The sequence below is a fragment of the Trichechus manatus genome, unplaced genomic scaffold (genome assembly GCF_000243295.1).
Source record: "Trichechus manatus latirostris isolate Lorelei unplaced genomic scaffold, TriManLat1.0 scaffold00075, whole genome shotgun sequence".
NCBI classification, from domain to species: Eukaryota; Metazoa; Chordata; class Mammalia; order Sirenia; family Trichechidae; genus Trichechus; species Trichechus manatus.
Genome location: NW_004444011.1, coordinates 3,494,746 through 3,512,563, shown reverse-complemented (window position 1 = coordinate 3,512,563; position 17,818 = coordinate 3,494,746). Strand labels below are relative to the sequence as shown.

General features: G+C 42.0%; 1 protein-coding gene across 7 annotated transcripts in view; it reads left to right on the top strand.

The window, feature by feature from the left end:
• KIAA1217 (KIAA1217 ortholog) overlaps positions 1 to 16,947 on the top strand; it is a 401,508-nt gene extending 384,561 nt beyond the window's left edge. The window contains exons 15-21 of one of the 7 annotated variants that reach the window (XM_004380531.2): positions 1,422 to 1,585; positions 2,278 to 2,451; positions 7,496 to 7,615; positions 11,690 to 11,767; positions 11,880 to 13,478; positions 14,015 to 14,137; positions 14,843 to 16,688. In XM_004380531.2, the coding sequence (XP_004380588.1) occupies positions 1,422 to 1,585; positions 2,278 to 2,451; positions 7,496 to 7,615; positions 11,690 to 11,767; positions 11,880 to 13,478; positions 14,015 to 14,137; positions 14,843 to 15,340 (2,756 nt within the window). In that variant the 3' untranslated portion in view covers positions 15,341 to 16,688. Of the gene's footprint in view, positions 1 to 1,421; positions 1,586 to 2,277; positions 2,452 to 7,495; positions 7,616 to 11,689; positions 11,768 to 11,879; positions 13,479 to 14,014; positions 14,347 to 14,842 lie in introns of those variants that run through there. The other 6 variants (XM_012556702.2, XM_012556703.2, XM_012556704.2 and 3 more) reach the window with 6 other exon arrangements.
• The last annotated feature ends 871 nt before the right edge of the window (positions 16,948 to 17,818 follow it).

Genomic DNA, 17,818 nt, shown 5'->3' with positions numbered 1-17,818 from the left:
AGGGGCCATGCTTTCTGGGGTTCCTCCAGTCTCAGTCAGACCATTAAGTCTGGTCTTTTTACTAGAATTTGAGTTCTGCACCCCACTTTTCTCCTGCTCCGTCAGGGACTCTCTGTTGTGTTCCCTGTCAAGGTGGTTATTGACAGGGCACCATCTAGTTCTTCTGGTCTCGGGCTGATGAAGTCTCTGGTTTACGTGGCCCTTTCTGTCTTTGGGCTAATACTTTCCTTGTGACTTTGGTGTTCTTCATTCTCCTTTACTTCAGGTGAGTTGGGACCAATTGATGCATCTTAGATGGCCACTCGCTAGCCAGACGCCTCTCACCAAAGTAGGATGCAGAACATTTTCTTAATAAACTTTGTTATGCCAGTTGACCTAGATGTCCCCTGAAAGCATGGTCCCCAGACCCCTGCCACTTTTCCCTTGAAGTGTTTGGTTGTATTCAGGAAACTTCTTAGCTTCGGTTTAGTCCAGTTATGCTGACTTCCCCTGTAGTGTGTGCTGTCCTTCCCTTCACCTAAGATAAATCTTGTCTACTATCTAGTTAGTGAATAACCCTCTCCCTCCCACCCCACCCTCATAACCATCAAAGAATGTTTTCTTCTGTGTTTAAACCTTGAGTTCTTATAATAGTGGTCTTACACAATATTGGTCCTTCTGTGACTTAAGTTCACTCAGCATAATGCCTTCCAGGTTCTTCCATGTTATAAGATGTTTCACGGATTCATCATTGTTCCTTATTGTTGGGTAGTATTCCACTGTGTGATTACACCATAATTTGTTTATCCATTTGTCCGTTGATGGGCACCTAGGTTGTTTCCATCCTTTTGCTATTGTGAACAGTCCTGCAATATCTATTCATGTGACGGCTCTTATTTCTCTAGGATATATTCCAAGGAGCAGGATTGCTGGATCCTGTGTTACTTCTATTTCTAGCTTTTTAAGGAAGCACCAAATCGATTTCCAAAGTGGCTATACCATTTTACATTCCCACCAACACTGTATAAGTGTTCCAGTCTCTCCACAACTTCTCCAACGTTTATTATTTTGTGTTTTTTTGGATTAACGCTAGCCTTGTTGGGGTGAGATGGTATCTCACTGTAGTTTTGATTTGCATGAGAAAAGAGATTTTTAAGTCAGATCAGGTCCCTGGGTGGCACAAACGATTTGTGCCTGACTACTAACTGAAAGGTGGGTGGTTTGAACTCACTCAGCGGCACCATGGAAGAAAGGCCTGGCAATTGCTTCCTACCATGCTGTGCTACTCTGTAACACATGGTGTCGCTATGAGTCATAATTGACTTATCAGCCATGGGTTTAATTTTTTAAAATCGAGTTGTGTTGAGTTTATAGAAATACATTAAACTTTATGGACATTATTTTGAAAAGAGATTATTTTGCAATGGCACACTGTTTTCCAGAAGACTCTCCAAATTCAGAACAGGACTTGGACAAGCTGGGGGGAAAGTCCCCACCCCCTCCACCCCCACCCCCACGTCGGAGCTACCTGCCAGGATCCGGGCTTACCACCACGAGGTCGGGCGACGTGGTCTACACCAGCAGGAAGGAGACCACCTCTGCAAAGGTCCGATGGGCTAAACCCTGGGAAAATGGTTTCTGTGCTTAGATGATGCTGTCAGACAAGACCCTCTCTGTTCTCATTTGGAACATATAAAGTAGTGAGGTGGAGAAGAAAATGAGAGAATCAGCTGAACAGATATCCAGGAAGTGCACAGATGGGGAAATGTCAGCCAGTGTTGCTGGATTAGACTCAGCACCAGGAGTTTTACCCTTACTTGACTTTGACTGCAACAATGTAAAATGCAAATCACAAACTACTTGCCAAGCAGGACATCATAAAATGAAAAAAGGGGAAGCAAAAGAAAAACCACTTTTCAGAGATAACTGAGATTAGGTAACACAGTTGTAGGGTCTATACAGAAAGATGTTAAGTGAGCTTTAGTTTCCACTTAACTTTGCAAGTTTTGTCTTTTATGTTAAATGTAAAATACGATTTCCAAGGAGATGTAGTAATTGCACTGAACATTGAGGAGTTAGAATTTTATTATTAGTTGTCAGTCTATTCACCAAAATGAACCCTGTGCAAACAAAACTGAAACGGAATGCAAAGGGGTAAAATAGCCTTTCGGCGAGATTCAAAGAGCTAGGAAGCCAAGGTACGAGGCTGTGAAGGAACATGTGCTCTTGTAATCAGTCACTCTTCTTGCCAGCACCCGGGAGTGTTAAGCCAGTGTCTGTGATTTGAATCTCCCTTAGGCAAGCAGTGAAGATGCTGGACAAATCCCACAGGCTAGAGTCACAAAATGTGCAACAGAGGATACTGCTTCTGCCTGGACCCAAGCCCCACCACCAGTTACTACCTCCTCCTCAAAGGATGAGGAGGAAGAAGAAGAAGAAGAAGAAGGAGACAAAATAATGGCAGAACTACAGGTATGTGGAAGAGGTGACTCACAAAAAGCTCCCTGTCTTTCCATCTGGGACTCTTACCATGCCTCTTAGATTCATTAGATAGAAAATGCTGGCAAAGAGCCCAGTGGACTGGAGGCGTTTAAGCTGCATCCTTGTGCGTGGACTCCACTCCTCCAAGATGGCGCCCACCTAGGCTCTTTCAGATGAGTGTGAGGAATGACCATCCCACAAAACGACTCTGGAAAGTTTATTCAAAGAATCTATTGCAAACTTTCCCAGCTCTAGCAGAAGGATTTATTTCCTTTTTTTTCAGTCCTAATATTCTTGGCTTCATTTCAAAAGCTGTTAAGATGAGGATTACAAATACCAGTCATTTTCCCCTCTTAAGGATTGACCTTGACTCATGTGGCCTCCTACACTGAATACCAGGTTCCCTTTCTGTGTGAATGTTGTCGTTTCAGATATTCTGAAAAGCTGAATAGTTTCATTCCCATTTTCTTTGGCCTGTTTGGGAAATGATACTTTTAGATTTTTAGTTTTTAACTAACTGACACAGTCCACTCATAGAATTAAGAGTAGGGTGCAGATTCCTCAAAAAAATAAACATAGAATTGCCATTTGATCCAGCAATTCCACTCCTAGGTATATACCCAAAAGAACTGAAAGCAGGAACTCAAATAGATGTACAACCGTGTTCATTGCCACATTGTTCATAGTAGCCAATAGGTACAAACCACCTAAGTGCCCATTAAGAGATAAACAAAATGTGGTATATCCATACAATGTTATTCAGCCATAAAGAGAAGTTCTAATACATGCTACAACATGGATGGATGAACATTAAAAACATGCTGAGTGAAAATAAGTCAGATACAAAGCGACAAATATTGTATGATCCCACTTACATGAAGTATCTAGAATAGGCAAATGCAGAGACAGGAAGTAGATGAGTGGTTTCTAGGGGCGGAAGGGAGGAGGAAATGGGGAGCTGTTGCTTAAAAAAAATTTTTTAACCTGAATTAATCTATCTTTATCTGTATATCTATAATTTTAAAAAAAGAATGGGGTACAGGGGCTATATCCAAAGCTATTCAAATCATGGATTTGTCTGCCCTAGGTTTATGTTCTAAGAACTTGTCTAATCAGAGACATATACACAGTTTCTAAAACACAGTCTATTTGCAGAGTATTTCGTTTTGACCCATGCTTATTACACAGTTTTTCTGCCATCAAATGCTCAGACCACAGCCTCCATAGACTCCAGAGGATACTGCCTCTTCAGCAGTGTGCTGATGGTTTTTTTGCAGGCCCATGGTCTGCACTTTTCATTTGGGGAAGAGAGAACTTTAAAATCACGTCATCTTCACTGCAGCTGTCCTACTCTGGTTTCCATGGTGATGACTGCCAACGTTGGCTGCTTGGGTTTCACAGGAAAACAAAGCTGTTGGTTGATCTGTCACTTATGAGCCATTTGAAGCCTCTCCCTAAAATTAATAGATGGGTCTGGGATATCCCTCAACCAGTTAGACTATGTACAGGCTTTCAGAATGGTTGGTGTTTAATTCATAGGACACAGAGATTTGTGAAGATAGTGGCTCATGAAACAGTGGAGAGCAAGGAACATCCATCTTTCAGTTGCCCAGTGAGGACCCTTGGCTGATGATACTGGCATGTCAAGGCCACTTGTTGATGGGGACTGGTGCTTTTCCTAAGGTGTTTCAGGCAGATTCTGGGGTCGTTGTATGTTTCTGCCCCCAAATTATGGAGTTATGGTGTGAGTTCACAACCCAGTTTTGTTTAAATGGATGACAAAGCACTGAAAACATACACACACAGTTGCTGTTCAGTTCATTCCAACGCATAGTGACCCCATGTGTATCAGAGTAGAACTGTGCTCCAAAGAGTTTTTTGTGGCTGGTTTTTTGGAAGTAGATCACCAGGCCTTTCTTCCGAGGTGCGTCTGGGTGGACTTGAACCTCCAACCTTTCAGTTAGCAGCCAAGCGTGTTAACCGTTTGCACCACCCAGGGACTCCAACAAAGCACTAGATAATTTTAAATCTGTACAAAGTGAACATTCATTAATAATCAAGAAGTCGAGACCTTTAGACTTGTAAATAATCCTGCAGTAGCCTTCTGAGAGAAATAGTTCATTTTTCCATCCACTTACAGCCCTGCACTTGAGAATATTGACCTCCACTGAAGTCTGATATCTTTGATGCCCTCTGTCTTAGTTATCTATTGCTGCTATAACAGAAATACCACAAGTGGATGGCTTTAACAAAGAGAAAGTTATTCTCTCACAGTCTAGAAGGCTAGAAATCTGGATTCAGGGTGCCAGCTCCAGGGGAGGCTTTCTCTCTCTCTCTGTTGGCTCTGAGGGAAAGTCCTTGTCATCAATCTTCCCCTGGTCTGGTAGCTTCTCAGCCCAGGGACCCTGGGTCCAAAGGACACGCTCCCCATCTGGTTCTTCTTTCTTGGTGGCATGAGGTCCCTCTCCTCTCTGCTTAGTTCTCTCTTTTATATTTTAAAAGAGATTGACTCAAGATACACCCTAATCCTTAGATTGAATCCTGTCTCATTAACATAACACCTCTAGTCCTGCCTCATTAACATCATAGAGGTTAGAACTTGCAAGACATAGGATAATTACATCAGATCACAAAATGGTGGACAACCACACAATACTGGAAATCATGGACTAGCCAAGTTGATACACATTTTGGGGGGGACACAATTCAATCCATAATACCCTCTTTGACTGAAAGCTTTGCAGAGTTGGAGTGTGCAGCTTGTTGCTCTATTTTTGGTGGTTAGGGAATAGTGGTGAGTGAGGTGCTCAAATCCTAACCTATCCAAGCCTCATTAGCCCTCCTAAGACCATAGGACCCAGCCTGCCGAACCAGAACTGCCTATGGCCAGTGTGTCCTTTGCCTCTGCAGGCTCTGGAGCTCAACCTAAGTCAAGACAAGGAGAGGCTGCAGCCCCCGCCCAGAACAGGGGTGGAATAGGCTCCCATTCTCCTTCTCACCAGGCATCAGAAGAAACCACGGGATTCTCAAATCCAGGACTAACAGCCCAAAGGAGGTGGTTAGTGGCCTTTGGGAGGCTTGGATCCTAGCTTCCTAGGACCAGTGCATCCAAAGAACAGAAAGAAGGCCGAGTAAGGTGGGAACAGAGGGAGTGAGGCAGAGCAGAACAAGAGGAAGTCAGAGGAGGCTTCTAGTCATCAGCTGCATTTGTATTTTGGGACTAGTGCTGAAATACTAATTTGGGGAAAACGTGGATTATTCTTTCTGCCTGCAGGGTTACTTCCAAATGACACTATTTGATATAAAGAAAATATTAGGCAATTATTTAAGATGATGCATTTAAATAAGTGGTTTTTAATCCTGGTTGCACATTGGAATTACTTGGAGAGTAAAAAATAATAAGTTCCTACAGCTCAGAGATTCTGACTTAATTAATTTCTGAGCAGGCCCGGGAAAACAGTATTAAAAAACAAGCAAACAAACAAAACACCTGGGTGATATGAAGCCCAGGTGGAAAACCACTGATTTCAATGAACTTGGGTCTCTCCTGCTCTTGTGATCATATTGTCTGGATATTCACCAGATGGCCTGCTTTCCTTCCTGCCCTATAAAACAGAAACCAAACCAATTGCTGTTGAGTTGATTCCAACTTATGGCAACCCCATGTGTTTCAGAGTAGAACTGCTCCATAGGGTTTTCAGTGGTTGTGATCTTTCGAAAGTAGACTTCCAAGGTGCTTCTGGGTAGACTTGGGTCCTTGTCTTAGCAGGAGGGCTAATGAGGCTTGGATAGGTTAGGATTTGAGCATTTCACTCACCACTATTCCCTAACATCAAAAATAGAGCAACAAGCTGCATACTCCAACTTTGTAAAGCTTTCAGTCCAAGAGAGCATCAAAGATATCAGACTTCAATGGAGGTCAATATTGTCAAGTGCAGGGCTGAAAGTGGATGGAGAAATGAACTATTTCTCTCCGAGGGCCAGTGCAGGAATATTTACAAGCCTAAAGGTCTAGACTTCCTTGATTATTAGTGAATGTTCACTTTGCATGAGGCAGTTCTACTCTGTCCTATAGGGTCGCTGTGAGTTGGAATCAACTCAGTGGCAATGGGTTTGGTTTGGTTTAGTGCTTTGTTGGAGTCCCTGGGTGGTGCAAATGGTTAATGTGCTTGGCTGCTAACTGAAAGGTTTTGAGGTTCAAGTCCACCCAGAGGCACCTCGGAAGACAGTTCTGGCAATCTTCCAAAAAATCCACCTTTGAAAACCGACCACCTTTCAGTTAGTAGCTGAGCACTTAACCGTTTGTACCACTCAGAGACTCTGCCTCTTAGACACAGCCTATACTTTCTTGTGTGTCTCTCTGGGCCTGGGCACTGGACTCAGTGTTTACATAAACTGGCCTTTGTCTCCTGTAATGGTGATCCTTTGTTTTCCAAAACCAGTCTATAGGGCTCAGGCAGCTCCTAGGCCACACAAAACCCCATGGCTGCTAAGAACATCACTTCGTTTATTCTGATGTGAGCCTCAGAACACTTTAGTAGCTGTTAGTATTCCAGAGACTGAATCAGTAAGGATTTCTGTTATTTTAAGACATGAAGGTTTAAAATGTCTTGTGGGCTTTTTTCCTGTCATTTCAATAAAGCTGGTAAAAGGAAAAGAAAATATATAAAAATGAAAGCAAAGAGAACTTCTTGTTTTGTTTTCATTTGTTTACATTCAACATTTAAAAAAAAATAAAGTGAAAGCAACAAGCCCTACTAAGTGCAAACAAGTTCCCCACTGGATAGGGAGAGAGGGTGTTATTTTTACGAGCACTGCATTTAAGCTTGGCATGGCCAAGGAAGGTAAGGAGCCCTTGGCCCTGTGCCTTCTCCCCAAGCAGGCTTTGCAGACAGGCGGTCAAATGGAGTGCAGGTTTTCAAGGTGCTGCCTCGCATGCTGGGCTGGGTTCTGCACGCCTCTGGATTCTCTGTTTCCCTCTTTTCTCCTCCGTAGCAATTGGATCCGTGTTAACCTCAGTATTTTAATTCCTTAGGCATTCCAGAAGTGTTCCTTTATGGATGTAATTTCAAACAGTCACGCAGAGCAGTCGCGGACTGACGGTCACGTTAAAGACACTAGGCCCGGGGCCACAGTCCCACCCAAGGAAAAGAAGGTAACGTGGCATCTCACATCTGCCACACGCTCTTGACAGCCCTTCTTTCCTTGCTCTGACACTAACATGGTTCTCCTGTGCTTGTCCTTCTGTGCTCTCCCTCTTTGCTTCTCGCTCTTTTTTTTTAACTAATGGAGACACAGGGTTGAGTTTATAGCAGAGATATCTGGCTCAAGTTTCCAGCATGAACGCTGTGTCCCTGTGTACAGCAAGCGGTAGTATATGCAGAATTAAACAACGTCTTCCCAAACTAAAGAGTAGATCAAACGCTGAACCAAACCAGTTGCCATCGAGTCAACACTGACTCTTGGCATGTGCATCAGAGTAGAGCTGTGCTCCATAGGGTTTTTAATGGCTGCTTTTTTCAAAAGTAGGTTGCCAGGCCTTTCTTCCAAGGCACCTCCAGGTAGACTCAAACTGCCAACCTTTCAGTTAGCAGCTAAGCACATTAACCACTTGCATGACCCAGGGACTCCTTCATGATTTTCTAGAGCAACAATAGGAAAAATAGAAACAGTAACCAGATAAGTAACATTTTTTCTTATTTTTAACATGTCTTCTGGACCAAAAATAATTACCTTTAAAATAAGTGAAAGACGTAGATTCTGACAGAGCTATAGACATGCCAGCTTAACACAAGTGTATCCTCACAGAAACATACAAATATGTATTTGTACCTGTGTTAAGGAAGCCAAACAGAATTTTCTGTTAAGCATTGCAAATTCTCAACTTATACCTTACAAGATATTAAGCTCGGTATAGATAAAATAGTCTAAAATTATCTGAAATGCTAAAATATACTTTGTTGCATTCTAATGGTTTCACAAAAGAGGACCAGGCTCTGCAAGAAAGTTTGTTACTGTTGTGTAAATACTTTAGGGAGAGCACATTAGCCTGAATGTCTGAACTTCAAATTTAAGTTGGATCTAGAGCTTTTGAGATTTTTGAATATAGAGCTATTTCATTTTATTAAGCCTGTGTCTAAATTTCAGGATAAAAAGCTTATAATGACCAGCTCAAGTCATAACATTTTTAAGCAGGAACTTATATTTCAGAATGCAAACTAAAGCCACGCAAAGCAGTCTGTAATTATAAGCCCAGTGAGTTACATGTAGGATCATAACATCTGAGGGCTATGCTAGCAACTCTTTAAGAGAAACAACACTGGGGCTTCCAACTCCCAGCCCCAGCAGTTGGCTCCCGCCAAGGAGGCCCAGCCCCTCCCCACCCCTACACCGGTTCACAGCGACCTTGTGAGATGCCTGTCACACAACCGACATGTGAAACTTGTTAACAAGGCATGGGGGGAGATTGTTATTGATACATCTTTCTCATGAAGGAAACTCCTACCAATCTGAATGGAGCCCACAAACTCGAGTTGTATATACATTGTTATTTCAGTATATGGAACTTCCTTATGTGGCCCTATACAAACCACCCCATGGAAGGGCCTGGTATACCCTGAGTTCCATGGCATACTCTAGGCCAGCATGGCTATTTCTGTCTAAAACATTGACTGGGAACTTGGAACTTCTCAAAGATCCTTCTGGAACAATTGTAGTCTCATTGTAGAATTTTTCTAATTGGCTGCAAAGTTGCATGAAATTCCTTGCCCTTTATTTAGAAATCTGTATCCCATTTATCCCAGTTTGTTCAACAGGTCTTTACTGAGTGCCCAGATCTAGCTGGGATCAATCACAGAGTCTTAGTCTGGATAATTATACCCAGGGAATCATAAACTACTTCATCATAAACACGAGTATCAAACCTGTCCCCAAATTTTTATTATTATTAACCTCTTCCTGGACTATCCACCCACCTTCCATGAATCAAATGTTTTCTTAAAATTTTTCTCCTATCAGAAAGTGCCAGCCTAGTACTTCACTTTTATGCAATTTTCCTGTAACTATGTCTCTAATTTGAGTTTATTGTCCATATGCACATTAAGCATCATTTGCCAATTGTCTAAACAATCCAAATCTTGGGGCCTATAAACAGATATTAAAGAAGCATAATTACCTTTCACACAGATTCTTAACTCCCTAATTCATTGTGGAATTGTATGAAGATCGTGACCAAATTAAATCAAAAAAACCAAACCCATTGCCGTCCAGTCGATTCCGACCCATAGCAACCCTAGAGGACAGAGTAGAACTGCCCCATAGGTTTGCCAAGGAGTGGCTGGTGGATTAGAACTGCCGACCATATCACTTAACCACTGCACCACCAGGGCTCTGTGACTAAATTACTCTTGATAAAGCTGGCATGCTTGCTTTGATACGTTTGTTCTTTTTTCTAGCCCAGTGATAAAAATGATAGGTCATGTAAAACCTAAACTTGACATTTTTATCTTCATGACTATCTATTGGAGTACCCTACTACTAATCAATTTTAAAATATGTAGATTGCAGACTGACATTCGAAATATTTAACAATGAGTATGGCATGGGCCCTGACCATTCAGAACAGATGCCAGCCCTAACCCCCAGTAAATGGGACCAGCCAAGTATCAACTGTGCATGTATCTGTTTGGATTACATCTCAATTCCTTCTTTGATTCAGGGGGTAAATTCTCACTCAAGTGTGATATACTAACCTCCATGTTTTGAGTTGAAACCATAGGCTGAGGCTTCACTTGTTTTTCTTCTTAAAACCTCTTCCTAGATGTGTTTGTTGTTCTGTAATCTAAATTTAAAATCCCTCAAAAGAAATTATGTTGTCCAACTGCAGCAGCTGAATCGTTGCATTTGACTGCGGGTTTTGGGGGTGCAAGGGGAAGTTGAGTAGAAGGGATTAGGTGGCTAAAGCACCTTGCATCTTCTACAGTGTTCCCAGTGATTAATACTGACTTTGTTGTTCATGTGTCATTCCTTGAGTATGTGTGAGCATTCTTTCCATTTTTAGCCAGGGCAGTAGGATTGCTCTGGGTTGACTTTGGCTCTCCCTGGATTATTGTGCTTTATTATGTTGTGATTGCTTTAACCAAATGGCCTTCATGGGGTTTGTGTTCCCACCTCTTCTTGGGCTTCTGCATCAAGAAGAAACGGCATTAGTGCTTTGGAAGGGACAAGGCACGGCTAGTGAGTAGCCTGTGCCAGGGCTTGAAGCTACTGCTACACCCATGCTTGGAAAGCGGTGCTTCCTGCTGGAGCACACTCAGTGCCTGCACCCTCACTGTGGGATCAGTAAGTACTGATGGTTGATGAGACCCTCAGATGTGTGTCTTCACCCTGCATCAGAGAATGTAGAGAGTGAAAGTGGAGTCAACATGCCACAGTCATGAGCATCTAATGTCTGTTTTGTAAATGTTTAGATTATATTTTGGCAGCATAATCACTATAAAATTGGATTCAACCATCTTGGCTATTATTAGTTTGAAAGTTATTTTGACACTTTTAACTTGGCAGTACAAACTACAAGTTCATTTTAAATTTGTCATTAGACCAGGAAGAAATAATGTTGTTTTTTAATCTCAGAGTACCACCCCCAACCAATGCAAATGTCCTTATAGGAAAATTTCCATAAAGAAAACAGGGATAGGGCTGAAATAACTAGCTGGACAGGACATTAAAGATTTCCTGGTCTAATTCCTCAGTTTACAGGCAAGAAGACTGAGGCCCAGAAAGATGAAATCACTTGCCCAAAGTAACACGGCAAAGGGACAGATCTGCATTAGAATCTGAGTCTTCTGCCTGCCAACACATTGGGCATCTACCAGGGCTCTCCATTCTTCTGGTTTTAGTTTCCACTAAGCTGATAATCAGATGTTGAAAAGAGGATGTGTTAATTCAGATTTGGTTCCTTCATTCTCTTAACTATTCCCCCACAAAATCTGAAATCCTTGAAATATTTTGCTAATTGAGATTTTCATCTTGTGCAAACACAGGGCATTTTTGGAAGTTGGAGAACAAAGCCACCCAAGGTAAACAGAGCTATAGGCTTTTGGACTGGTGTGTAACATATGTGCTTGGCCAGCATGTTTTGGAAGTGTAATTAAAGGAACAATTTAGTTATAGTCCACTTTAGAGGGGGATGTGGTTTTGTGGAGTAACATGTCCTACACTATTCTACCAGAATTTGGAATTTTTCCATGAAGACGTACGGAAATCTGATGTTGACTATGAAAATGCCCCCCAAGTGGAATTCCAAAAGGTGAGTTCACCAGATATATGTTCCACTTGATACCGTGCAGATTAATTATCTTCCTTTACAGATCCATTTCTGATTAATGTGTGTGGTTTCCCTCCTCCACTCTCCCTCCCAGGTTACTGCAGGGGCACTAAGATTTAGTGACCATCTGAAGGACAAGTGGGAAAGAGGAATGGAGAATAGTGTATCTGATGCCTCAAGAATATCAGAATATAAAGCTGGCATTTTAATGAAAGAAAATTCTATGTCCAATCAGAGTTTGCTTAGAGACAGTTCCCAGAAAAATGTGTCTAAAGTCAACCCCGATGTCTCTGGCATTAGTTCCTTAGAAGATGAAATAAGCAAAGGGCCAAAAGTTTCAGGACTGCTGACCCCTACACTCAACACTGAGAGTCAGAAGGTGAATTATGGAACGATAAAGGAGATGAATCAACAAGGACAAGAAAACACACTTAAGTGTCACCTTCTCTCTTCTACTAGATCAACTGAATTGAGTATCCATGATGTCAAAACACAAGATCAAGAAGTTTCCATGACAGATTTTGGCCAAGTCATTCTAAGACCCAAGGGCACTAGGCATGCCAGCCTGAAGACTAATGAGGAGGGAGAATCAACATCAAGTTCTCCCATGGAAGAAAATGCGCCCTCTGACAACATTGCCTTCATGATTACCAAAACTGCTGTCCAGGTTCTGTCCAGTGGGGAGGTCCATGATATAGTGAGCAAAAAGGGAGAAGATATACAGACCGTTAATATTGATGCCAAAAAAGAGCTGACCTCCCAACAAGGAGGGACTGGAAATGAAGAGCCAGTCGTGTGCCTAGACAAGAAACCAGTAATCATCATTTTTGATGAGCCCATGGACATCCGCTCTGCCTATAAGAGACTTTCCACCATATTTGAGGAATGTGATGAAGAATTAGAGAGAATGATGACTGAGGAAAAGATAGAGGAGGAGGAAGAGGAGGAAAATGGAGACACCGTAGTCCAGAATAACCCTTCCCAAATGTTTAATAGGAATGTTGCCTCAGCTAGTCTTACATCAACACGGCAGACCAAGAGTATATTACAGCCACACTCCCTGCCAGCAGAAACCAAAATACCAGGAGGACGGGAAAGGAGTAAAACTGAACTGAGTAAGTTCAGCCAAGCAGATTCTCCAAGTTCAGAGAGCAAGTGTGACACAACAGATGACCAATTTGAAAGTCCCAAGAAAAAATTCAAATTCAAATTCCCTAAAAAGCAACTGGCTGCTCTCACTCAAGCCATCCGCACTGGAACCAAAACGGGGAAGAAGACTTTGCAGGTGGTGGTCTATGATGAGGAGGAAGAGGATGGTACTCTGAAGCAGCACAAAGAAGCCAAGCGATTCGAAATCTCAAGGTCTCAACCTGAGGATGCCCCACAAAGTATGGCTAGGAAACAAGAGCAGCCCAGTCTAGAGGGCACATCTCAGATTTCAAGAACTGATGAAATTAGGAAAAATACCTACAAAACATTGGACAGCCTGGAGCAGACAATTAAACAGCTTGAAAATACCATCAGTGAAATGAGTCCCAAAGCCTTAGCTGATACCTCGTGTACTTCCAACAAAGATTCTGTTGCAAGCTCATCCCACATAACTCGAGAGGCTTCTCCCCAAACCTTGCTAGTTCTGGATGAAGCTCCCACTGCCCTAGAACCCCCCACGTCAATACCTTCAGCTTCACGTAAGGTATCTTGGTCTGATGGAGAATGAAAAGACTCAGCTGCTTTCTTAAATCTGCCATAATCACCATTAGCCAAAGATGTCTTGTGATTTACTTGCTTCCTTTCAGGTGGCTTGTTTTTTTTTTTTGTTTTTTTGTTTGTTTGTTGTTTGTTTGTTTTGTCTGTTCGCCATGATCCCTCTCTCACACTTTATCCCTCACCTTTAAAACAACAACAACTAGGTGTCTTAACCGCTAATTAAGTCTGTTGCTGACTGGTGTTGGGTAAATGCAAGGATTCTGGGTCAGCCATTTGCTGTGTGAAATGATTGCTCTGGTACTCACATTAAAATCTGTTTGATCAGTAGTGGAGCAGTTGATTCTGTATGATTCTTTGAATTAACCTCAGTGGTGTCTCCTGATGTCCTTCTCCTCGGTCTGTCCTGCATGCAGGGCTATGGCTTCTCACACTGAGCTTCTCTGCACACAGTGGGGCGAGCCTCTGGGATCATTCACTCATGGGATGGCTTTCTCTTCTCTCTCTCGCTCTTCCTTCCCACAGGGCTCCAGTGGGACCCCACAGACCAGCAGGATGCCGGTACCCATGAGTTCCAAGAACAGACCTGGAAGCATGGAGAAACCCGGCAAACAGTCCAAACTGCAGGATCCCCGCCAATATCGTCAGGTAGTTTTACCTTAAACCCAATTTTGGATGGACAATCTTGCCGTTAAGAATCAAGTTGCTGACTTAGTTTATACCAAGTGTGGTTCCTTTGTAAAATACGGTTTATGTAGACATCCTGGATCTGGGGGCATGAAGAAAGTCTAAAGATCTTTGTGAAACTTCTCACCACGCTTTTGCATGCTTGCAATAAAACATCTTTTACTTTGTGACTCCAATGTTAGCACTTAACACAATGGTGCCAGCCCGGTTAACCTTTCTTTGGTGAATGTAGTGGTTCATGAGAACACCTCGGGGAACACAGACAAACCTGTTACTGAACTGCCCTTAAAGTCACCCATACTAACGTGTATGTTGACTGCATTGCATTAGAAGCACATTAACTCTCCATCACGGTGCCCCCCGGCCCCCAGTAATAATCCAGACGCATGGCTGACCTAGTCCACGGTAATGGTAGTTGGAATGATGTGACTGTTCTCACGAATGCTCTTCTTCCTTGTTTTCTCTTCTGTCTATCCTTTGCTATGTACTTTGTGGGTTCCTACCAGGTTCAGTACAGCACAGCAAGACTTAGCTCAGGCTTTGAACTGTATATATATATATTTTCTTTTATTTAATGATTCTCAAAAGGGCTGTGTTGCCAGGCCCTATGGATTGATCGTGTTACCAGCTTTCTGATAAACTGTCTCCCGCCATCTTTATTTACAGGCTAATGGAAGTGCTAAGAAAGCTGGTGGGGACTATAAGCCTACTTCCCCCTCCTTACCTGCCTCTAAGATTCCGGCCCTTTCTCCCAGCTCTGGGAAAGGCAGCTCTCTGCCCTCTTCTAGTAGTGACGGCTCTAACCCCCCTAACCCACCTGCTACTAAACCGTCAGTCACTTCTTCTAACCCTCTCAGCCCCCAGCCAGGACGAGCTGCTCACTCCGCCTCCCTCATCCCCTCTGTCTCTAATGGCTCCTTAAAGTTTCAGAGCCCCCCTCATCCAGGGAAAGGCCACCATCTTCCCTTCTCACTGCAGACTCAAAATGGCCGAGCAGCCGCTTCTTCCTCCTCCTCCTCCCCTCCGTCCCCTGCCTCCCCCACCTCCCTGAACCAAGGTGCCAAGAGCATCAGGACCATCCACACTCCCAGCCTCACCAGCTACAAAGCACAGAATGGAAGTTCAAGCAAAGCCACCCCATCCACAGCAAAGGAGACCCCTTAAAGGCCAAATCCTAGTAGGCATGAGTTGGAGTTGTATTAAAAATTTTTAAAGGTCTGCAACAACTGTTTTCACAAGAGAACGTAACATATTGCTGTATTGTTTGAGGCTTAATGCTAAGTATGTGCTAAATACTGGATTCACAGATTTCAGTAAAGTGAGTTGTTGTTTTTTTTGTTTTTTTTTTACTGAGTTGCTGTTGTAATTACATAGTGTTTACTGTCTGTATTCCATACCTGTTAAATGAAGCCAGCATGTGTTACAAGAGAGTATGGTGAGAGAGCTGGGTGTGTGAGAGGAAAAATGTATTAAGCGTGTAAAACATGTATGATTCCAGAATTTTAGTATGTTTTGTATAAAAATATTTTTCATTACGGAGACTAGAAGTGAACAGAGATACACAGTGGGACTATACAAAATTGTAAAACAGATACTATAATATTTTCCTTTTATTTTAGTGTTATTTAGCTTTATTACAGATTTCTATTTTTGTCAAAACTTCATGGTTCCTTTCAAGATCTTTTTTGCCAAAACATTTTGATACTATAGCATTGTAGATTTGAAAGTAGTGTTGCGAGACAATAAGCCAATGAACTTCTACACAAGCCAGCAGGGAAACACGTGTAGAAGACAGTTTATCATACCTATTGCACTGCCATGGAAATTATGTATAATAATTTGCTAGCCCAAGCAAGCTAGTTTTCTTTCTTTCCTTTTTTTTTTTTTCTTCTCTTTTAACATGTTGGGATTTTCTCATTGTTTTGTTTGCAGTATCTAACCCCCTTCTTTGTTTTTGGAGACCTGGTAACCCATACTATTGCATTGTGGATCTTAAAATGTACACTTCTGTACGGTTCTGTAAACTGACAAACTTTTGTAAATATATAAATATGAATAGACATAAAAATACTGTATGTGACAGCACATAGAGTAGTTTTCCCACACCAAAGTTAATTTTTATGCATGCTTTAAAAGTATATATTGGGATGGGCAGAAATGGGACTATCCATAAATTTTTAAAAAGCAACAAGTTTGCACAGCTGTAGTGTTTTGTAAATAAATGTATTTGTATAACACAGTCATGTAATATACAGAAGTATAAGCAGAGACTTTGCAAATCTAAATAAAGGGCTGCATGCTTATTATTTTTTGTACCTTGTCACTATAACTACTTCCTAGTCAAAGAACAAAAATGCAACTATTACCAAGCGGAGTGTTTTTGGCTTTGAGGACATTATAAGTACCACGTAACCACACTCACTCAGACAGTACTACTTTTCTGAAGGCTCTGATGTGGAAATGCTGCACTAATAATGAGTTCCTGACAGAGTCGTTAGAAGTGTGGTAACTTCATATGTAGCCTGCCGACTGTCTTCTCCGTGGCTGATCAGAGTTTGACTAACAGAAAGCAAATCTGGATGTGGAGTTTTCTGCCCTTATTACCCAAGGGGCTGTTACTACTTTCTCTCTATCTCTTTTTTTTAAGTCTCCAGTAGAAGTAAAGTAGAAATAAAATGTCTTTATCACTGCTTTTTTCTGAGTTCTCAATTTAAAAAAAATATTATTGGTATAGAGGCAAATTATACACTGCATGTTTTCATTTAAAAAGAATGGGGAGTAAAAAGATTGAAAATACTACCAACATGATGAATCAATGAGAAGAAAAATCTCAGGAACCTGCTTATCATTATTCTTCGCCCTTCCAAATATTTACCTTGCTGGTTTCATGCAGAGTGCAAATATTCTTACTAGAAACCGAGTTGTTAGTGTTCCCAAGCTTCCAGCTTCATGAGCTTCCAGAAACGTTTATGGTACAACTCTAATCACTATATTAATTGTGATTACGTGTTTTAGGTAGCACTTAGGAAAGTAGTTAGGTATAAAAGGTTCCAACATTTTAATCATGCCCCATAATCTCATCAACAGTTATGTTAAAAATATCCAGAGTAAGCAGCTAATTCATGACAGTTTATTCACTCCTTTTATGGACAAGCTGAGAATTCTTTGTAAGCAGCTAAACAACAGATTGTAGCTTACTTTACTCAGTTTAATTTCAGAATTCTCAGAGCTATGGCAAGAAGCATTGCACAGTCAGAAGGAACAGTCTCCAAAGGCCCTCACTTCAGACACTTGGCGCAAGTTTGAGGGCCCCAGGGCCACCCTCAATTCAGTCCAGCTTGGCTACAAATTCAGATGTTTCCACGACTACCCTGAGGTTTGAGAATTCACTGGAATGACTCACAGAATTCAGAAAGTGCTTAACTTGCTATTACAATTCTATTATAGTGAAAGTATGCAAATTAGAAGCAGCCAAGAGACACCTAGGGGGAAGTCTGGGACTGGGAGGGTTCCAAACACAAAGTTTCTGTGTCCTCAGGGAGGCATTACCCTCCCAGTGTCGATACGTGGCAATGCATGTGTGGAGTACTGCCAACTCAAGAAGCTTAACCAAGCTTCAGTGTCCAGAGTTTTTATGGGTTT